At 39.9% G+C, this 23,570-nt stretch overlaps 1 protein-coding gene across 6 annotated transcripts; it reads right to left on the reverse strand.

The window, feature by feature from the left end:
• Positions 1-3,622: 3,622 nt before the first annotated feature.
• Positions 3,623-15,605, reverse strand: spartb (spartin b). Of its 6 annotated transcripts, XM_058633174.1 has the most exons (9): positions 15,511-15,596; positions 13,139-13,968; positions 9,850-10,047; positions 7,371-7,569; positions 6,700-6,894; positions 6,433-6,591; positions 5,180-5,270; positions 4,915-4,988; positions 3,756-3,834 (listed from the first exon to the last, which is right to left on the reverse strand). In XM_058633174.1, exons 1-8 carry the CDS (start codon positions 15,536-15,538, stop codon positions 4,919-4,921), a joined length of 1,770 nt encoding a protein of 589 aa, XP_058489157.1. In that variant the 5' UTR covers positions 15,539-15,596; the 3' UTR covers positions 3,756-3,834; positions 4,915-4,918. The 6 variants fall into 6 exon arrangements, with proteins under 6 accessions (XP_058489155.1, XP_058489154.1, XP_058489152.1 ...); XM_058633172.1 differs by lacking the exon at positions 4,915-4,988 and having other exon boundaries at positions 3,623-3,834; positions 15,427-15,605; XM_058633171.1 differs by lacking the exon at positions 4,915-4,988 and having other exon boundaries at positions 3,623-3,834; positions 15,350-15,605.
• Between the last annotated feature and the right edge of the window lie 7,965 nt (positions 15,606-23,570).

Consider the following 23,570-nt stretch of genomic DNA (forward strand, 5'->3'; position numbering starts at 1 on the left):
TCTGCCATTGCAGTGATTTACACCGGACCTTGTGGGTGTCAGCGCTCGCTCGTGCACGTTACTCTCTAGTGCGCGTTCACGTTGGCGTAGACTAATAAGATGCGTCAATAAAACAAGAAGAAAAAAAAACAATGAAACAGATTAAAGGAATAATGCCCCTTTTTTATTGTTTTGTTTTTGTGCATCTTTAACACAGAAAAAAAACAATGCAAATTTTATTTGTTGCGTCTATTATTTGTCTGTTTAAGATACCTAGAGAAGTGATTTGATTGTAAACTCCTTGGTGTCAAATCACTCTGAGATTTGGCGTAATAGTCCTTTAAGTGTCAGTTTTTAAGTGAGTTTTTCTTGTTACACAGGATTCATTAAAAAAATGTATAGCTGGATATTTATGTAATGATACGTATTAATGTGCGTGTCATGGAAATGTACAGTTTTGAGTGTGAGGCTAAATTTTGAATAATATTTTAAATGTTGTTAAAATTGGTACATTTTACTGTCCTGAAATGTTTACATTTTGATCCAGTGGATTCAAAAGAACTTTCTGGATGTGTACAGAATTTTGTGTGATTGTGTACCAGGCCATTTTAAAGAGGAACGTGACGCTGCTTCTGTTAACAAACTAAACCTTGGTGATCGTTGGAATTTCCAGCAAGACAGCGATCCCAACACAACTTCCGAGTCAGCCAAAGCTTGGTTGATAAAAAAAGATCCTGGAACCTCCTGGAGGGACCTTCTCAGTCAACAGATTTAAATCTGATTGGAAATCTTTGGTGGGACTTAAAGCAGTTGCAGGCCTGGAAATCATCAAACATCACTTGACATCGAGAGGGAGTGAGAAGCTCGTCAGCTTTAGAAGTTCCACTCATTTTGAACCGTAGCTAATGGCGTTATTTATTTTGAGGGAACTGTCAGTTTAATCAAACACTATGGTTGTTGACATTCTATAAAATGACTGGCCACTAAGTGGCAGTGTTTACCTACTAGATTTATGACGGCCAAACCTCATACTTACCGTCAAAAGTAAATAACAGACGAGCAGAAAACCACATTGCTTGAGCTGTTAACATTTTATTTGTTGTCAGTTTTTTGGTATTTCAGCTGGTAAAGCAATGGAACAGTGAAAACTATCTGGAAAAATATAATATTACCGGTTACAGGAGCAAAACTTTTGGAGTTTGAAATCAGATCACTCGAAATAAAATAATGAAAAGTTTGAAAATAATGAAAAGTTTTATCATCACACTTGGGAAAATTCACGTTTAGTTAATTAAATGTACATACGCAAGTTTGTTTTATAATGAAATACAATCGGCGATAACGTCTGTGAAAATATGTTGAAATAAATGACCGTTTAGGCGGCAAAAGCTCTCTCTTATAAGGGCCACGTGTTGCTTAGTTTTTAAACATGACAAAAAAAAGCCAGAATTTTTTAATTCAGTGAATTATTCTTACGTTTTAATTTTTTTCCCAAATAAAATTCACGCGGCCCCTTATCCTATTTCGTACTCTACAGACGCGTTATAAACAAATCCTTCGAGTTTGCATATTCATTTGCATTTCCAGGCACAGTCAGCAGTGATAGCTTCTTATTTTTAAACACATTAATACATTCAATAACAATATTAATTGCACTTAATAGTCAACCCAAGAGGTAAAACATGGAACACGTTTTAAAAGGTCGGGAAAGATTCCAGTGGCGAGTCAAAAACTACTCCTTTAAATATTTTATATGAAATATATTATTAATAAAAAGATTTTAGCTTTATTGACTTCACATCTAAATAAAAGTGCTTGTGAGCCGAATCACACCAGGATATGAATACAACAGTGGTCACATGACGTCACATGATTTATAAACCAGTTATTGAAGGTGAATATAGATTATTTTATAGAAGAATAAAATATTAGTGCTGGGCAGTATGACGACTTTAAATTATTTTTTTATGTTAACAGGTTCACGGTGTACGGCAGTATGTATGTATGTATTTATTTTTCATACATGAGTAGCGGTGGGGGGATTGATAGTGAAAAATTGTGATATTTTGCATGACAATATTATCGTTTTTGGTTTTCTTTTAAGATGATGTTACAAATAAACATGATTTGGCATGCGTAATTCATTACCGTAACTCCTAGATCGTTATATCTAGAAAATTCCAAAACTATCAGAAAGCAGAGAAATAGAGCATCTCAGTACCATAATTCCTTAACAGCTAAATCTCTTTCAATGCCAGGTATTGAAAGCTGAAGTTATCTTGGAAAAAGGGGCAGAAGCACTCACTTATAGACTATATCGTCAGATTTAACCAACCTGTTTTCTAGAAAATTCCAAAAACTATGGACTGGCGATCTGTCCAGGCTGTGACCCTCCGCCTTTCACCCTATGTCAGTCGAGATTGGCACAGCTCCCCCCGCGTGACCCTCATCATTTCGGTAGAAGATGGATGGAAATAGAGAATTAAGAGAAATAGAGCTTTACGCCCATATACTTGTTGTTACGGTAGCCCCTCAGGTTTTCCATGGAATGACCATCCAATCACAGACGAGGTTAACCAGCGCGTCACGTTTATGAAGTCAGCTTCTCAACACCATAATTCCTATGCAGTTGATTAACTGCCAGATACGGAAAGTGAAAGTTATCTTGGGGCAGAAGAACTCACTCATTGAACATTTTTAGAGCTGAAACGATTAATCGATGAATCGATTATTGATCGATTACTAAATTACTATTTTGTATACTATTTTGATAGTCGAATAATCGGTTTGAACCTTTTTTCATGATTAAAACAATATTTTGGATTGTTTAAGATTCTTAAATGTGAGTATTTCCTTAATTTCTTTGCTCTGGATAACAAGGAAATGATTAAAACTCAATGATTTTGGTTTGCGAACAAAACAAGACATATGAGAACATCATCATTTCCAGGTTGGACGAACACCGGGTTTTCTGATATTCTGAACACCAAACGATTAATCGAGAAAATAATCGACAGATTAATCGATTATGAAAATAATTTGCAGCTCTAAAAATTTTTTGAAAATTCTACAGCCATAAAATCTAAATAAATCCAGGCGGAATTGATTTTTGAATCCACTAGATGGTGCCAAGTGCTCACTCTCACAAGAGCTGCAATATATGTTTTCGCTATATCATATTGTGACTTAAATATCGTGATAATATTGTATCGCGGTGTCTCTGGCGATCATGAGTGGTGTTTTCTGCTGAACTGGTGGAGTAAATTGCTTGTGTCCAGCAACAACATCTGCAGTAAATCAGTGTTTGGTCCACATCAGACTTTTTAAACGACCCCAAAAAAACTTCTAAACAACAGACAAGACTCTTTCTTTCTAGGTACAAATACGTCTGTGTCGTCCTGTTCCACGATTCCTTCAAGGTCCAACCTGTCTACATGCTATTTACTACCACAGCTTCACCTTAGCATGTGTTCGGGTGGTGCAGCAGTGAAAAGGGTCCCCCCCTTAAAACACTTTTGTTTATCATATCATAGAAAAATAAATACTTGTTTGTTTTTTTTGTTTGATCATTATACTGCCCAGCACTAGTCAAAAATCACGTTTTAAGGCGTTGTTGCGGGAACGACGAAAAAAAACGCCACTGGCGGCTATTTCTTCAGCTGTTTCTCCACCTGCTTCCCGCTCTGTGGTTTCTCCTGAAGCCTGTGGTCCTCTAAAATGGCCAGTGCCGTGGACTTCCCCGTCCGTTTGGCCACAGCTTTCATGCCCAGGTTGTCGATGTTGAAGGCAGTAATGCCGACGTTGAGGGCAGAGTTGACGGCGTGGTCGGTGGCTTGTCCAGCGGCTGCGCCGTACCTTCATCACAAGTCAGATTTGGGTGAGAGGTCAGAGGGGCAGCAGCAGCAAAGAGAGGGATTTGGGGTGGGGGGGGGGGGGGGGGATTAGGAGGGTTGTGAAGAAACAGCATGCTATATGTGGATTTCACCCATGCAAGTTCACAGTCCTGAATTTGGGATTTTTTCACTGTTGTTGGAAATGATCTAAGGATGGGCAATGTTGCTACAATAAGTATATATAATTTACTTTCATAATATCACAATATATAAAGTGAAATTTGATTAAAGCTGTAGTGTGTAACTTTAAAGTACAATCCAATGTCCTCTGAATTAAAACAATTAAGTCTGATCAGTTTCACACGACCCCCCCCTGTGTTTCACCTAGCTGCACACAGAAAGTGATTTATTTCATGTCAAGACAGAAGATGAGTCGACGGCGACATTGAGCTAGTAAAGTGAGACTACCGCAAACTGGCTGGAGTTCGACTAAAAACGCCTAAAAGAAACGTCCACAAAAATGACTAAGACTCAAAAAACCGCAGTCGTTCAGTAAGCAGTTTGACGGGATAAGAGCTTCTCGTCTCCGCCCGCCTTTGCTCTCCTGCTGTAAACACACAAACGCTACCTCAGTCAGGTCTGATGGTTTTGCCTGACAGAGGCTGTTTTCTGATGAAGGACGCAACAAACAAATAATGTTGAATTGTTTCTGACAGCCCACCTACTTCCGGTAAGCCAAAGATGTTAGATATGTTCTACAGTAGCCAGAATTTACTAAAACAACTACTAAAAGACAACGTAAACGCAATTGATCATATGAGCATTCAGTAAATTAAAAGATATAATAGAGAGATGTACATTTAGATTTGTATTTCCTTATGATTTATTTTAGGTTATTGCCCAACCCCAACCCCATTGATTATAAAATCAATAATGAAAATTCACTTAATAAGGGAGGTGTTAAAATTAGGCAGGATAATTGTGATATTTCCATTGTAGACATTCAGAAATAAATCAGTGATATTAGGATAATCAGGAAGTGAAACAGTGTTGGGGGGGGGTGTGTGATTAGTTAGTGGTGTCAAGAGTTATAGGTTCGTACGTAACTAAGAGAAAGTACACATCTTCTCATTAGGTGGGTCAAAGGTGTTTTGTGTGTTTTGTAGACCCCTAAATCTGCAAAGCAAAACAAATCAAAGAGGAAAATGAGTGAGTGCACGTTCGGCCATATTCTGCCTGCACGATGCAAGGTGACATTAGCAACACAGACATTGACTTCCCGTCTGTCGAGCGAGCTGTGTTGAGCAACAAATTTAATGAGGTTGTTTTACATGAGTGACACGAGTAAAACAGAAGAGAAAACGTACTTGTGTTTTACAGTGGTGACCGTCTCCGACGCTACATTCTTGGCAATGTCCTTTGCTGCGACTTCCAAACCAGTCCACATGGTTGCCAATCCTGGACAAATACACGTACATGTTAGCAGCTTCTTCTTAAAATTTGATATGGGTCCTGAAAAGTGGGACCACATCGATCATTTGGGAAGTGGAAAATGCTAATAAATTATGCTGGCATTTTCTGATTATTAATGGTACATTCCATTGTTAGCAACTTGAAAATCCAACATTCTGGAAGATTTATGTTATGTAATTTAGCTAACACTAGCTAGCTTTAAGGTGGGGAAGCACCTGCTGTTCATTTATATTACAGAAACTAGCTAATGTTAGCCATTAGTGAAAAAGGGGCAGAATCTGATGTTCCGCGAGTTAGATGATGCCAGCTAATGTCAACTTCAACTAATAATAGCTAACTTTTGCTAGCTAGCCATGAGGGGGGGCACCTGTATCAACTGATCTAGCCAACGATGGCTAACAATGGCTAGCCCAAGATACATTTGCACGCATGTTGTTTTTTCTCTGTTGGAATGCAGTTCATTTGAGGGTGAAGGCACTCACAGCTGCGAGTATCAGGCGATAACATGTTGTGCTGCAAGTCTGCGATGTTTAATCCCAAATGGGCTGGGATTTATCACATGGAATTCTTGTGAATATTTTACCCCATGTTGTGAATTATATCTGTGTCGTTTTCTATCACTGCAAAGTGTTTAAAAACGTCACATTCACAGGTTTAACTTTCTCTTGAGAGCAAAAGTCTGTCTTTAATCGTCTGACATTTAGCGATATTGACCATATTGACCCATTTTTCCTTTCACCCCAACCACACATCTTTGAGTCTGGTTCTGTCAGAGATTCCTTTCTTTTTTCTCTCCACTGTTGCCCAGTGTTTGCTCATTGTGTGAACTGTTGGCTTTCTCTTCTCTCTGTAATATTGTAAAGGTTTTTGCCTGACTATGTACAGTGCCTTGAGATAATGTATGTTGTGATATGGCGCTATACATATAAATTGAATTGATATGAAATTGAATATTGTCCAGTGCACCTATCTAGTCATAATGGTGGACAAGAGCACGAAGGTTTGGGCTCACTTTTTAAGTGACTCATATAATTTGAATGTGTAGCTGTGAGCAAGCCCTAAAAATACTTATAAGAGTACTGATAAGTATCAGCATCAATAAAACAGTGATGATAACCATCAAGACTTAGTTTAAGTGTCGATAAACCTTGTACTCCACTGGCAGCGACCACCATAGCTCCATCAATGTTGGAACGCCCATCCTTATCTTTCTTCATCGACTCCGGGATCAGCTTGCCTCCGTGTTTTTTCACATGTGGAGCCAACTCCCGACCCACACAGCCGGCAACGACACACACACCGTCCACTGCAGCAACACAGAGTAATTCAGTTAAAGTTCTATTGCCAAAAAAACATAATTATACGATGAGTTAAAAAAACAAAACAAAACATGCAGACTGAGGACGATTTTCACCTAAGAGCTGGCTGACTTTGACAGCTCCCCCTGTTGCTTGCTTGGCGACGTGGAGTCCTTTGGTGACCGTGGGGTTGACGTGGGTGGGTTTGTCCTCAGGAGTGATGTGTTCTCGGAGCTTTGACGCACCTTTGTGAATGGCAATGCCGGTGTACTCCGCTCCTTTCACCAGACCCCAGCTTAACCAGGAAGCACCTGAGAGGAGGGAGCAGGATCACGTCCTGTGCTTGAAGGTTCTGTCTCTTATTTTCTAACAATTAATTAGTTGTTTGGTCCCTTAAACTTTAGAAAATGCTGATAAATTTTGATCAGTGTTTCCCAAACGCCAAAATAATGACATTCTCAAATGTCTTCTTTTGTCCATAAATTGATTTCTTAGTAAAAAAAAAAAGAAATGGGCAAGAAAACCAGATAATATTCACATTTAAGAAGGTAAAATTACAGAGAGCTTGATTGAATGACTAAAAAAACACTCAGATTAATCGATGATCAAAACAGATTAACTTCATAAATCGAATAGTAATTGATCAACCATTGCAGCCCTAGTTCTGTCGAAAACAACTGAAACTACTTAATAAGACTGTCACCTTTCCCAATAATCAAGTTTGTACTAATTTGTGATGCCTCCTCACTTAGTTGTTACTAGTAGTTACTTGAAATGTGTGCTTCACCTGTCAGGATGCCATGTGCCACCTTTTCACTCCACTCAGGCAGAGCTTTGTCCTCCGCAGCTGCAGCCGGCTCTGTCTCCTTGGTCACGGCTGGTCCCGTCTCCTTGGTCACTGCTGGTCCCGTCTCCTCGCTCTCCACTGGTGCAGCGATGGACACCGTCTGACTGAGATTAATGGAGTCTGCTGCTTCATCTGGAACCTGATAACAGAGACACATGAGCTGATGAAGGCCGACAGTGTTGGACGAAGATAAAAAAAAAGAACTCCTCAGTCAAAATCTTTGGGACAACTTGTCCACCATTTTGGTGCCAGCTTTACACATCTCTGTCCAAAAAGCTAATCTCTAAGAAGCTCACAATGGCTCTGCTCATTATTCTTTGCTTCTCATTACGAATGCACTATTTGTTTGCCAAATCGCTTGTCACTGTGCAGTAAGAAAACACCCTTTTGTGACAATGAAATCAAAACAAAAGTGCTTACTTGCTGAAGGGGAATCACTTCCATCAGTAAATGAAAAAGTTAATCAACTTTCTGGCAGCAAAAATCAAAAATGACCTGGTTTGGCATCAAACTGAGCCACCATCATCATCATCACTGTGGCAGAACTGGCACTTGCCTTTCCTTCTGAGGTCATTCTAGCTGCTGCAGATAAGAGCTTTAGGACAGATTAATTCTCTTCACCTGCCTGTGCACAATCCTCACGCTGCTGAGGTCAGCGCTAACTCAGGGAGAGCCGTGTGCCAGCTCAGAGGTCAGAGGGAGCAAAGTGGAGCGAAAACAATGAGAAAGTTTGGAATCCTAAGCAGCTACAGTTTATTTCACGAGAGAAGCAGCTGTAATATTTTCACATGTGCTTGCAGAAGTTGGCAAAATCAACAGTGAATCAACTGCAATGTTGTTCAGAAATATGGCTGCCCAAGGCGACACGTTTGGGCAGCTATATGCACTTTGCATTGCCGTTATTATGCGGCAGTTTGTGCTATTGAAAAATACCAACAGTTTCATGTCAAAGCCAACGTGTGGTTATTACGGTAATTTCACTCGTGCTGCTTCAGGAATCCAGCGAAGTGGCGTTTTTGTCACCAGAGAGGAGAGAGTTGGAAAATCACCTGCAGTTTCCATTATTTGATTTTTTTTCCCATTTCTGTTTTTGCACATTGAGACAAAGACTCAAACAAATGTTGTTTTAAATATGTGTTATACTGTTCAAATTTCAAATTTACCATGCAAAATCTGGGCAAAATAAACAGTGTTTTTTTCTTCATTTCAAATAATTAAATACACTATTTTAACATGTAAACTGTAAATAACTGCCAGGTACTATGGTTATAATAGAAAACTGGGCAAAAGCACTTACTTACAGGGTAATTTTCTGGACCTTTTACGATTAAAGGGTTGATAAAAGTCAATCAGTTATGGTGATAAAAAGAAATAAATAAATAACTAGTGTTTTATCAATGATTGCATCTATAAAAACAAATGTGTCTGCTGCAGTGATGGCCCTAATGTTGTGATGCATCTATTACCACAAGGTGGCAGCAGCAGTTTACATTTAGTTAGTAGACTTCATGTGTGTTTGTAAAAGTGATGAAATTTGCAGAAAAACAGACACAAAAAAAATTAAAGTTAGATGTTATAGCAAATATAAACAATGCAGCAATAAGAAATACAACAATGAATATTTAGTGCAAGTGTATAAATGGATACAATATTAGAATGTATGCAAATAACAAACAGGGGCTTATTTCCAAGTACACAGGAAAAAAATATTTTTATTATACATTTCTGCCAATATATCCTCCTTAATGTTACACACTGGACTAGGGCTAAAACTATTATGCGATCAATCGATTATCAACTACTTTAATGATAATCAATTAATTGGTTTTGAGTGTGTTTTCTTTTATACTATCTGGTTTCTTTGCTCCATGTAACAAAGAAATCATTTAGAACTGAATAATTCTTTGGTTTGTGGACAAAAGACGGCAAGTATTCTTTTCCAGTTTTGGACGTAAGTGATTACTCGAATAATCAGGAAAATAATCTGGACTAAAAATGCTAAAAAAGTGACGTGGTGGAGAGTACGAAACTCTGCTGTGAAATCTCAGGTTTTTTTTAGTTTTTCATAAATGTTATGAGACAGCTTTGAAGAAAATATCTATTTATGATATTTCTGAGAGAGAGAGAGATTAGGATTGTGATAAGATTTTCCAAGAAATTCACTGTGGTTTTAATGGATTTAAAATGTGATGGAACTTGGATGGAGGTTCTATCATAATGTGAACTTCTCAATACTAATTCTAGCTTTAATAATTGGCAAATTGTTTCAAATTGGGATTTTGATTTGAAAACAACTAAAATACTGTATGAAATACTGAAATTCTGTATCGCCCTCATTCCCCTTTGTTTCCCCAAAGAGAGTCAAAATAACGTGCCGGTGTTATTGTTGTGTTGTGTTTGCCTGCAGCACAGCACTGACCTGAACCCTGAGATCTGTCATCTGTGACAGCAGGTCCCGGAATGTTTCTCTGTTCGCAGGCGGCAGCTCGGACGACAGCACCACTCCCACGTAATAGCCAGGAGATGGCGCCATCATGTCCGGGAACATAAACACGCCAGTGTTACACAGCAGCGCAGGAGAGTTCATGGCCATGAGGGGGTAGAGCCAATCACACACCTGCCAGAGAGAAACAACATGAGAGAGGAAATAGGTGAACATATGATGTCATGTGGGTCAAATTGTTTTGATTTTACCCTGATATACAGCCAAAACACAATGTGTAGGTTTTACATAAATTCTTTACTGACAATATATTTCAATATATTTATATAAAAAACATTCATCCCTTATCAAAGCTGAGCGATAAACCACCAAAAAAGTTCAATATCAGAGACAACGACAATTATCGCAGTAAATTTCAGAGTGTTGCTTCGGATTTTACTTTGGGGTGATTTGAATTTGTGCATGACAACTACTTATGTGAATGGGGTGAAGTCTGATTGCCTTGTTTTTACTTGCCGTCGAATTTTATTTATGATTGTACAGCACTTTGTGACTTATTTTGGTACCAGTTACTATTTTTAGTACCTGCTCCCAAGAGGTTTCAAAAGTGTGCTGAGTATGTACTATGCGGTGATTGGTCAGACTGCCGGCCACTGACTGGTCGGAGTGCCGTCACAGGAAGAGACGTCCTACACAGAAAACAAGCTGAACAGTGCCGAACTGTAGATCAGTTAAAGCTACTTAACAATCCTAAAAACATGGGTTAATCTTAAACAACTACCGGGAGTCTGGTGTATTTATCGACGGCACTGCTGATAGCGACTGGCGAGCAGCATCACAGACCCTGCCGCTTGGTGTCAGTCCAGTGACTGTGTCAGACAGAGTCTGTGCTCTGGTCATGGAGAAGTACTGAAAAAATAAACTGATTCTAGTGATTTGATTCAGTTACACTGAAAACAACTGCTTTACAAGTCACTAGTCACTCATTTGTGTGTGTGTGAATATAAAACAAAGTGACCGCAGTTTCACGCAGCCATGCAGTGAGGACTCCGCCCACATTGAGTAGGTACTTTTTTGTAGTGGAGATGCAACCTAAACCGTGCCGTGTTGTGCCGTGTCATGGCGAGTCGAGCTGGTGGAAATACACTATTACTAAAGGTTTACCACAAATTCCCGTTTTTTAAAATGATTCAAACACTTGATTCAAACACAAGACATAGATCTTGGTTTTCTTCATTGAGTCAAAAATAAAGAAACATTTTAGTCATATGGGGGGATCTTGGAGTGTTTGCCAATATCTGATAATATTGTGAATCCCCATAAATGAGCTGTTTTGTGATTTTTTTTTAAATATATTTCATCAAATAGCCTGACCCTTGAAACTGAATATAACCTGGTTAAATAAATAAAGCACACAGTGAACTATGTTAAAGTATTTCAGTATTTGAGGGCATTAACAGTGTGATCAGTATTCATAGAATTACTCTCACTCATTTGAAAGGCTGATGTCACCCGCTGGCAACATAGCACATAGGAAATTCCCCCAGTCTCATGACCCACTACTGTCAGTAGAACAGAGAGCAGGGCAAAACTTAATCAGAACTGACATGGAGAGTTAAGATAAGGGTCTGAATTGGTCGGTGAAAAAAAACCTACACTGATAATTATGTGTACTTCTATCTAATCTCTCAGAGTACACTAACAAAACATGGCCTGCTCTGTTTCTCTGCCTTTCATGGACTGCAGTTTTAAATTAAAATCTGGAGATAACTGACTCAACTTATTTTTCTTGCTGTGCTCCGGCTGCTTCACACATTTTTTTCAGTTAAAAAAACCAAACACTTCCTTTACATCTTGAATGACTCCATTTTTGCCATGTATATATATAACCATACATGTCGTGTCGTATGTGTTTTATGTATATTGGAGGATGACGTGAACTACTATTTTCTGCACTTAAGTAGAAGAAAGTAAAAAAAAGAGTTAAACTAAGCTTCTGTAGTTGTTCATGTGACTGATTTCCCTAAATGGATAACATAAGATTAAACCAACAGGATTAGTGAACCGAGTCACCAATGATCACGTGATCCTGTCCACAGGGCAAAAGATCCTAAACAAGCTGATATCAGTCTGCTGATGACTCATAGTCATCTTGATGAGCACAGTGAACATCTTACAAAATCAGGTCAAAGGCCATGGAAAAAAAAAAAAGATGTGTGGTGTCAAAGCAGTGATGACATGCTGTCACTGAATGAGAACAGCATTTCAGAACATATACCATACTGTATATTTTCCTTTCTTAAGCCTGTAATATTGGTATCTATTACATTTATTATCCCTCCAGTCCATTTGTAAGTATGTTGCTGGAAACTGACACCATCTCATTTGTAAAAGAGATTTGAATGTCAATGTGACATAAAAGTAGCTTTCTGCGTCTCAGGTCTGGAAGCCTTTCCCGAACAGTAAAGCTAAATGATGCAATAAGCTGCCATCTTGTGTTGCCATGTCTCTACAGCAGCCCAAATGGACAAACTAGTCAGAGTCAGCAATTCACACTTTGAAGACTAACCCCACCCTTCCAACCTCTGCAGCAATGCTGACAGCACTTCTACGTCTATTTTCCATACACAACCTCTGGATATAACGCTCAGCGTGTACACTCAACTTCTTTGGTCGACCATGGCAAGGCCTGTTCTGAGTGGAACCTCTCCTCTTAAACCGTTGTATGGTCTTGGCCACATTGCTTCAGCTCAGTTTCAGGGTGTTGGCAATTTTCTTACAGCCATGGCCATCTTTATGTAGAGCAACACATTTTTTTTTAAGATCCTCAGAGAGTTCTTTGCCATGAGGTGCCATGTTGAGCTTCCAGTGGCCAGTATGAGGAGTGCGAGAGCGTTAATACCAAATTTAACACACCCTGTTCCCCATTTACACCTGAGACCTTGTAACACTAACGAGTCACATGACACTGGGGAGGGAAAATGGCTAATTTGGCCCAACTTGGACATTTTCACTTAGGGGTGTACTCACTTTTGTTGCCAGCAGTTTAGACATTAATGACTGTTTGTCGAGTTATTTTGAATGGACAGCAAATTTTCACTGTTATACAAGCTGTACACAGACTACTTAACATTGTAGCAAAGTGTCATTTCTTCAGTGTTGTCCCATGAAAAGATATAATTAAAAATGTATACAAATCTGAGGGGTGTACTCACTTTTATGATATACTGTATATATACAAAGTAAAATGTGTCTTTTGTCATACCTGCAGAAATGCTGGTGGTCGGTTGGGCGTCCTCTCAGAGTGACCAGTGGTAAACTTCACCAGCCGAAGGTAACCAGGGTAAGACGGGGCGCTCACGTGGCCTTCGGGTGTGACAAAGAATATCTGCACACCATGAGGGATGTACAGCAGCTCCTCTCCCTCCTCGCCCATACTCTGGGGAGATGGTGTTGAGTTTGAGGTGCGACTGTAAAATTCGTCCCCAACCAGTGACATCTCCCCTTCATCGGTGCCATATGAAATTGATAGGTGACCATTAGCCGCCTGAGGAGAGTAGGCTGGAGGCTGTTCACCTGGATCAGCAGGCTGTATGCTGGGTGAAAGAGGAAGGCCAACACCTCCAACAGCTCCTGCTGCCTGACCATTATCAGAGAGGATGTTTGGTGCTGATGGCCTCTCTGGCTTCTCTATGGTGGGGAGTTGTGGGTAAATACATCCTGCAGACATTCCTGTAGCAGTAGGTGCAGACACAGTGGTAGTGGTCACCACAGGTGCAGATTCGAGATCAGAGCTGGTCTCTAGTATGGCCAGGCGAGTGGTGATGTTGTTCAGTGTCTCCTGCATCTTCTGCTGCATCTGCCTGGCTGACTCCCAGGAGCTGCCCACACACTCCTCTCCCTGTGAGGGGACACTGATGGCCCTGACAAGGTGCTGGCGCCCTCGCTTGTACAGCTCCAGGGCCATAGCCTTTTCTCCAGCTTCGTCTGCTGACAGTCCTTTGTTGATGCACGCAAACGCTTCCTTGAAGCCATCTGTAATCACTTGAAGTCTGGCATTGTCGAAGGCCTCTTGTTTAGCTTTCTCCATTCCCCCTGAAAAAACACATATCATCAGCTGTGCTGGTCTCCAAGAGCTGCAAACTCTACAGAACTAAAAACACAAATGAAAATGATGTTTTCACTTTTGGGCACTTTAGAACTGTAAATGAATGTGAACAATTTTCTGACAGTATAAAGTTATCAAGTTGTATGCTCAAAACTAAAGAGATGCATTCAAAGACCTTGGTATATTGCATAACTTCTGCAGGATCTAGAGCATGTTGAGCTTATGGCTACTAAACGTGGGCAGCTGCGTGAAACTGCAGTGACTTTGTTTTATACGTGACACACTCACACAAGTGACTAGTGACCTTACACCAGACTCCTGGTAGTTGTTGGAGATAAACCCATGTTTTTAGGATTGTTAAGTAGTTTTCTACAGTTTGGCGCTGTTCGGCTTGATTTGTGTGTGGGGCGTCTCTTCCTGTGATGGCACTCTGGGCAGTCAGTGGCCGGCAGTCTGACCAATCATCGCATAGTACCTACTCAGCACGCTTTTGGAACCTCGTCTGAGCAGGTACTAAAAATAGTACCTGGTACCAGGTACTATGCTAATTAAACCATGCCATGGCGTGGAGAGTAGAGCAAGTGGAAACATGCCACTAGTGGAAACACTACTTAAACTGAGGCGTGGTGAGGTGATGGAAATACGCCATTAGAGGGGAAAAGCTTTAAAATTATTATTTGAATAATTGTATTACCAATAGTCTTGTATAAAGTACCTAAAAGGGATACTTGAGTAAAAGTACAAGTATCTTACCAGAAAAAGACTTCGGTCAAAGTTGAAGTCACTTTTTTTATAGTATTACTTCAGTAACAGTCAAAAATACAGATTTTATTTGGTAGCAACAATGGAAATGTAGTGGAGTAAAAGTAAAAGTTGCTATAAATATAAATAACAAAGTAAAGTACAGATAAGTGAATTTTATACTCAAGTACAGTAACACAATATTTTGTACAGTGTTACATTGCAACACTGATTATCACATATACTTGTACATATTGTAACATACTACTACTACTACTCCCCCACACTGCCATTTAACACGCAATAACAAACTGTCACTTACTTTGATATACAACATTTTAACTCCTACTCTAACGTCATTGTACTTCATCACATAATCAGTGAAAGTGAGAGACATGGTCTGTTTGACAGGTTAAATTAAACAGCTAAGCTAAAGCAGGCTACTGTCGATCAACTTGTCAAAAACAAAAGTGACTAGAGCTAACGCCTCTGTGAAAACAACGATTCTTCGTGTTATATTAATCGTGAATTCACTGTAGCCAGAGTTAACAACAACAAGCAGTTTACTCAGACTAACTTGTATTTGGCTAACTAGCATTAGCACGTTCTGCATTAGCGAACACTTACTGAGTACCTGAGAGAGCGAAACACTCCAGAGAACAGCGGCGTTGTTAGCCTGTTGGCTCTGTTGTAGTCAGTATTACCTCAGCGTCTATGAGCAAACTTCTTCTCCTTGCTGTCTTGTGAGTAAAAAGACTCGGAATGTTTAAAAATGACGTTTCACTCACTCTCCCAACAACAATGTTGACCTTTCATAAAAGAAGCACAGTGACACGGAACGCTTGGTTTCAAACCGCTGCATCACTGTCACGCGTTAGTCTTATTTTGAAAGGCCTAAACGGAAGCATTACGCGAGCGTGTGGCGGTAGATTTGACCGGATGTGACGCAAGCACGACAGTGTTTACCGGTTGTAACTCAGTATTACGTCAGCATCTGTGGGCAAACGTCTTCTCCCTCCTGTTTTGTGAGTAAAAGGACTCGAAATGTTAAGAAATTACGTTTCACTCACTCTCCCAACAACAATGTTGACCTTTCAAAAAAGAAACACAGTGACACGGAACGCTTAACTTTAAACCGCTGCACCACTGTCACACGTTAGTCTTATTTTGAAAGGCCTGAACGGAAGCATTATGCGAGCGTGCGGCGGTATATTTGACCAGATGTGACGCAAGCACGGCAGTGTTTACCGGTTGTAACTCGTCTGTAACCGTCTGTATGTTCCTATTCTTGAATAAAAAGTTAAAAAAAAACTCGTCTGTAACCAGGGTTAGGGTTAGTAAACACCCATTTTACAGTCGCCCACCATTTTATAGATACAGTAAAATAGAATTATACACACAATTATTTAAAGCTCAAATAATAGCGACATGTCTTTAAATTGCTAAAAAAAATACAACAACACTCAATTTATCATTCTACATCTCTGAAATCAAATTGCATCATTTTAGCAAACTTAGTTCATCTAGAGCAGTGGTTCTCAAAATTAACTATGACCAGCATAGTTCCATCCTGGAAACTAATATGATGCTGGACTGACCAGCATAGACCATCTTAATGATGGACCAGGACCAGCATGGACCAGCATAGACCAGCTTAATGACGCTGGTGAACCAGCATGAACCACCATAGACCAGCGTGGACCAACTTTATGATGCTGGTGGACCAGCATGGAAACTAAAATGATGCTGGTAGACTGGCATGATCTAGCATGGACCAGAATAATAATGCTGGTGAACAAGCACGTAAACTAATATGATGCTGGTAGACTGGCATGGACCAGAATAATGATGCTGGTGGACCAGCATAGACCAGAAAAATTCTTAATGTGGGACCAGTACCAAAACATAACAAATGCTGGTCTATGATGGTTTTTCTAGTAGGGTTAGCATGGAGGAGTTTTATAATATAAATAATGAAAGCTACACTAATATCTGCAATATTGGCGCTGTAAATTAATGGCTGGACACCATAATGATGTTTGAAGAATCAGCGAGAAACCTCAAAACCTGTGGATAAACGTGAAATGAGAAATTCAGATGAAATGTGGATTTCTGGATCGTCATTGAAATCAAAATAGATTAAGTGAAACCACTACCAGAATGTGTCACAGGCTTTCAGGTGGGGAGAGAGACTACTTTCCTGTTGTTGTTATTGTAAATAAATATACTTTTCCAACTCTTGCTAACTTTCTTGTTCATGTTGAGTCACACATCTTCAATCAACCACAACACTGAATAATTAATAAACCAATTAATTTAATGAGCTTCTTCGGTGTTTATGTGCCTCGTGAGAATAGCAACGAGCAGCTCATTAAGGCCATTGTTCAGTTTGGTGTCTAAATCCATATGGACAAAAACAAACAAACGGTGACTGCAACATAACATTCCCCCATGATACCTTTGTGTCAGAGGGATGCTGAGTGCACAGATCACACAATAGGGTAATCAGGTTTTGAAAGTTTGGCCAAGACAACACAATCCTTACATCATCACCACTCGTTCCAAGTTAGTACTTTGATGAATTGACCAAAAACGTCTGGAATGACAGCAGTTGTGTGATAAATGTAGATTATAGAGACATTTAAACTGGTCGACAAGATAACAGTTGACAAGTGAAGCCATAAATAGAGTTAAACCCAGCATGTTTCCCACCATTATGTTGATCACAGAGGTCTGTTGACTGTGTGAAATGTAAACACAGTCTGACGACTTATTTTATGTAACTGACAGAACAGTGACTGATTATAGGCCCTATATTCAATTCAATAAAATTTTATTTGTATAGCGCATTTGTATATCATAACATACATTATCTCAAGGCTCTGTACATAGACATCATCAAGGAGAGCAGAGAAACCCAACAGTTCACACAATGAGCAATCACTAGGCATCAGTTGAGAGAAAACCAGGCTCGGAGATGTGGAGCCATCTGCCTTGACCGGTTGGGGGGAAAGGAAAAATGGGGGACAGAAAGGACACGAGGCAGATGAGGGAGAGACAGAAAGAGAGAGGCCAGGAGCAGATACACAACAACTGTATCAAGTTATCGCTATATAATAACTATGCTATGATTATGTCATTCCCAGACACTAGGTCTGGATACCTAAAGAAAAACTTTGGAGCTCTGTGACACAAGTTGCTATATGAAGTCTATCTCTTGCGGAAACATCTGCAGAGAAAAAAAACGTAATAACTTTGCATGATAATGAGGATGAAAAAAAAAAGTTCTACTGGGTTTTAGAAAACAAAATTATCCCTCCTTTGTGGAGGGAGGCAAGACGAGAAAAAAAACTTCACTGGGTTACTGGCGCAAGGCTTATGCTACGTTGCATGTCATAAACCGAATGGTACACATGCTCCCCAAACCGTGACAAGCGCACCGAACAGGACAGATTTTTTTAATCAATTGTTCCACCCCTAATATTCTCCCACGGATGCTGTACCCTTTTCAATGTTGGCTGCTCAAAATACCACCTAAATAATTTGTAGAATGGACAGATTAATAGCCAGGTTTCTGTGGCAAGGGAAAGGGCCAGAATTAAATTTGAGACACTACAATTGAGAAAAGAAAAAGGTGGAATGGGCCTTGCCTGTTTACAAATATATTAGTATGCCTTACGGCACCAACATGTATGGCATCATGGAAGGAAATAGAAGACACAGCGATAAAGGGAATTCCAATTACAGCCCTATTAAGTGGCAACAAGTTACTGGAAGAACAGGAAATCCCAGGAGACGCTATAACTGGTAGTTTTCTGAAGCCCTGGCAAAAAAAGAGTTAAAAGTTAAAAAGTTACTGGCTATATTGTGGGCAGACAACAAGAAATCCATCACAAGAAAATGGTTACAAGCAGAATCGACGAATGGATTGAAGTAATATATGAGATTTACGTTACGGAGAAGATGATGAAAATGAGTTTGAAAAGAAAAATTTTATAGGATTTGGACCAAATGGACCGAGTATGTAAAAGTGATTAGATCTGGATTAGACAACACAATACAAGCAAGGGATTAAAGAAAGGTAAAAATAGAATACAATTAATAAAGGACTACAGTCTATGTGCATTATGTACAGAAAAAAGTTATATACAATACAATGAATGAAGGCTAGAGAAATATCACACGTTGCAGGTAGATGTGTGAATAAAATATAGTGAATATTGTGTATACAGAATATAAATACTTATAAATATTAATTATTGCACAGGATAATGCACTGGTGTACAGGCATTAACTGCTGTTGAAAATAACCTTAAAATGTTTTGTATGTTTGTAATACAAATGTGATGTACACACTGAGTGGAGAAAAAAACTGTCTGACTGAGATCTTCATCCTCCACACCTGGCAGAGTCACATTACGTCTGCAATAACTCAGTTTTACTTCCTGATCATGTTTATCGTAATCACGTTCTCATACTTTAAAATAATGAAGGTGGCCAGAGCTGCATCAGGACAGAACAGGAAGTCGACATGGAAAGGCCTCAGAACTGTGGTTCTTCATGGCTTTCAGCTGTTCCTCTGTGTTTTCCAGCTGTGGTGTCCTTTCATTGAAGCTGCTTTGCTTCAGATTAACCTGGAGCTCTACGGTGTTGTCAGGTACTTTAACTACATGGTGTTCATTCTTTCTCCGAGGTGTTTGAGTCCTGTCATTTACGGCCTCAGGGATGAAAAGTTTTTTGTTGCTCTGAGAAGCTTTGTTCTTTGTGGTTTATATAAGAAACAATTGTCAAATTAATTGTGACTAACCTGTAGAAAACTACAGAAAATAACACGTCTGCCTCTTTTTAGTCCTGTAAAACACGCTGAGTTACCGCTGTGAATGAATATGTGCTGTACAAATTCATGTGAATTGTCTTGCCTTCATAGAAACATCTAATTATAAGTCATATGGCAAGTGTCCAAAGACACTGACACTTTCTTTAAATCAATGAAAATGTAATCCTTGCATATTTATGAACAATATTTCAACCTCAGCTGCAGGACCTTTCTCTTTTCATTGTTTGTGATCACTTTTTATTCATCACTGTTGTGAAAATTGTGTGATTTAATGAACATTAAGACTTCTGATATATTCATAAAAGTTATGCCTGTTTTGAAAATAAATGCTGTTTTAAGACAGGTTTTGGACATATGTGTGTGTATTATTAAATAAACTGACTCCATTACTCACTGAGTTAGTGTGTCCTCTCACATGAAGGTTAAAAACCCTCAGAGAACTGTCACAGCTTCTCTGCTGGACTAGTATCTAGAGCTGAAACGATTATTCGATGAATCGATTATTAATCGATTACTAAATTAATTGACAACTATTTTGATAATCGAATAATCGGTTTGAAGCTTTTTTTTAATGATTAAAACAAGATTTCCGATTGTTTAAGCTTCTTAAATGTGCATATCTTCTTCATTTCTTTGCTCTGGTTAACAAAGAAACCAAAAAAAAGTCAATAATTTTGGTTTGTGGACAAAACAAGACATTTGAGAACATCATCATTTCCAGGAATGACGAACACGGTCAACATTTTTTTTTAAGGTTTTCTGAACACCAAACGATTAATCGATTATTAAAATAATCGTTAGTTGAAGCTCTACTACTATCACACCAGCACGGCACAGACTCTTTTGTCTACACACAAAAAGGTAATGTGCAATTTATCTCAAAATATTAAAAAAAATCAAGTGTTCTGCAATAAGCACTTTAACATCAGCCACTTTCACTCCTGAATCACTTTGAAACTTAGAGTCTCTACTTCCTGGTTTGTCATGTTCATGTATTTTTTGGTTTTGTTCTTGTTCTTTGTTATTGTTGTATGTGCTTGTCTTATGTTGTCATGACTATTTCATGTGGCATATTTATAGTGCACTGTGAGCTTCATCGCTCATGGCTTGTTCAAAAAGGAAGGAAGAGTCAGCGTTCACGTGGGAAAGTTGTTGGTTTATTCAGGGCACAGGCAAAACGTGGCTTTACACAAAACAAAGTCCAACACAAGGGTCCAATTATGTGCGTCCCTGCTGCCCTGTCTCTGCTCTGGTCCTCTCTCTGGACACAGCCTACTGCAAGAGTCCAGAACCAGGTTACACGGATGCTTATATAGCTGACTGATTACCTGATTCTGTCCAGCTGTCTGATCACCAGCTGAGCCACTCCTCTCTCTCCTCCAGCACCCCACTGCCACATACCCCCACCGCCCGACTTAGGCTGGGATCCCGCCGGCCGCAAGCCAAACCACTCCCCCCCACCCCCCCTCTGCGGAGCGGGAGAGAAAGTCAGCCACCGCCATGCGTTGGCATCTTTCATACGGTGGAGCCATTGGAGCGGGGCATGGTCCGACGAGAGGGTGAATGAGCACCCCAGGAGGTAGTAGTGGAGGGCACCGACCACCCACCGTACTGTAGTTCACCTCCTGCTCAGCCAGCTTTCAGCTAATGTAGAGTATGGGGTGGTCGACCCCTCCACATTCTGGGACAAAACGGCACCCTAAAAGTGGCTCCCCACAGAGGGCTCGCTTTAGCCTCTCAAATGCCAGCTGACATGACTCCGACCACTGGACCGGATCTGGGGAACCCTTTGGGGTCAGGTCAATGGCAAATGTACTAGAAAATAAAGTTGCAGATTAAGGAGATTTAAATTGGCAAATCTACGAGAAAAAAAGTAGCGCATTTGTGAGAAAAAAAAGTCGGAAAAATAGTGTTTTGTTTTTGTCAAGCAACCTCAACACACTACATACAACGTCCAGTAAGCAGGGAATGCCACATGGACACATACTTTTAATCTCATAAATCTACGACTTTATTTTCTGGGAGATTTGCCTCTCATGAATCTACAACTTTTTCTCAAAATATTACCCCCCTCCCCCAGATCCATTTTTATTTATTTTTTTTACGCCGTCATACTAAGATAAGATAAGATAAAAATGTATTCATCCCTCAAAGGGGAAATTCACTTGTTACAGCAGCAAAAAACATTTAGGACTGATGTGTGCAGACAGCAAAATTAGACAACACAATACAAGCAAGGGATTAAAGAAAGGTAAAAATAGAATAAAATAAAAAAAGGACTACAGTCTATGTGCATTATGTACAGAAAAAAGTTATATACAAAAAATACAATGAATAAAGGCTAGAGAAATATCACACGTTGCTGGTAAATAAAATATAGTGAATATTGTGTATAAAGAATATATGCTTATATATTAATTACTGCACAGGATAATGCACTGGTGTACAGGCATTATCTGCTATTGAAAATAACCTTAAAATGTCTTTCCACTAACTCACAAAGACAGTAACTATAGTTACCATCACCTGTGAAGAATTTTGAAACAGCCGAAGATGACATTATTCCATTATCCTGCCATATTCAACTTCCTAATTAACTTAATTTGTTTTACTCCAGAGAGTCACTGAAAGTTTACAAGAGCCTGGAGGAAAACTAGTGGATGGAATCTGGCTTTCCGATCACAGGCTCAACATTCTACACGGTATTTTGCGTGCACACAAACAGTGAAGCAACATGTCCACGCATAAAAATCTTAGAGTGATTTACTTAAGTAAATAGTAACAGTAGTGCTGGCAGCCAACTTTGGAATTTCATGTTGGGGTTTGTGAGGTTGCTCCTATTTTCCGAGTTGGAAAACTGACTTCTTTCAATAGGACCGCCCCTAAAGTCCGAACTTCCAACAGCCAACTACATCTGGAACGCACCATTTTTCCCACTACTTTCACTTTTACTTTAAATTATAACTGCATACACATAACACTATAAGTTCAGTACTATACTATACTATATTTGTCGCAGGGTGCGGTTTCTTTGCCTTCTAAGGTGCAAGGCAAGCAGTGGCGGACTTTCTCGGTCTCTCATCCATGAGTCCGGGCGTCAGTGAGGCTGGGGGCATTTGCAAAGAGGTCAAGGAGTGGGCGGCCGCATGCTTGGCATGTCAGTGCGCTAAAGTTCACCATCACACTAGGGCACCCCTCGAGTTGTTTTCGATTCCGGCTAGGTGTTTTGACCATGTGCATGATGACCTGGTGGGACCTCTGCCTCCCTCCCAGGATTTTGGGGACCTGCTCACAATGGTGGATCGGACCACCAAGTGGCCAGTGGCGGTTCCTCTGTCCCCCACGACACCCACGGAGGTGCCACGTGTGTTTCTTTCTTGGGTCGCACTTTTCGGTACCCTATCGGACATCACTTCTGACAGAGGCTCTCAGTTTGTTTTGGAACTGTGGTCAGCACTGACAAGGTCTCTGGTTTACCGTTCTACCGCGTACCATCCTCAGGCTAACGGCCTGTGTGAACGTTTCCACCAGTTGCTTAAGGCGTTGTTGTGTGTTGCACTCTCAGATGCTAACTGGGTGGATCGTTTGCTTTGAGCGATGCTTGAGTTGCGCTCAGCAAAGAGGACCTGGATGCCTTACCTGTGGAGTTGGTCCTTGGACAGCCGCTCTATGTGACAGGCACTCAGGGGTGTGTTCTCTCACCCAGTTGGATTATGGGTAAGTGCGTGTTCAGAGTATATATATATACATATATATACTTGCTGTATGGGGTGTTCCTGCATAAAGGCCGGATTTTAGATTTTAAACGCACAAAATGTGTTCAGCCTTGGTTTTAGGTGTAGCTACTGAAAATGTTGCTAGCATCATGCTAACGTTCTTGCTAAGCTAGTGTTAGTGCTATCAATAAGCTAACACTACCTTAGAGGAACCTTAGCATGATGCTTCAGTTTGTGTGTGAGCTTAGTTTGGGGTTTTTGTTGTTGATGTTTTTATTGCCAATCTTGCATTGTA

This window comes from Solea solea, chromosome 7 (genome assembly GCF_958295425.1).
Source record: "Solea solea chromosome 7, fSolSol10.1, whole genome shotgun sequence".
Lineage (NCBI taxonomy): Eukaryota > Metazoa > Chordata > Actinopteri > Pleuronectiformes > Soleidae > Solea > Solea solea.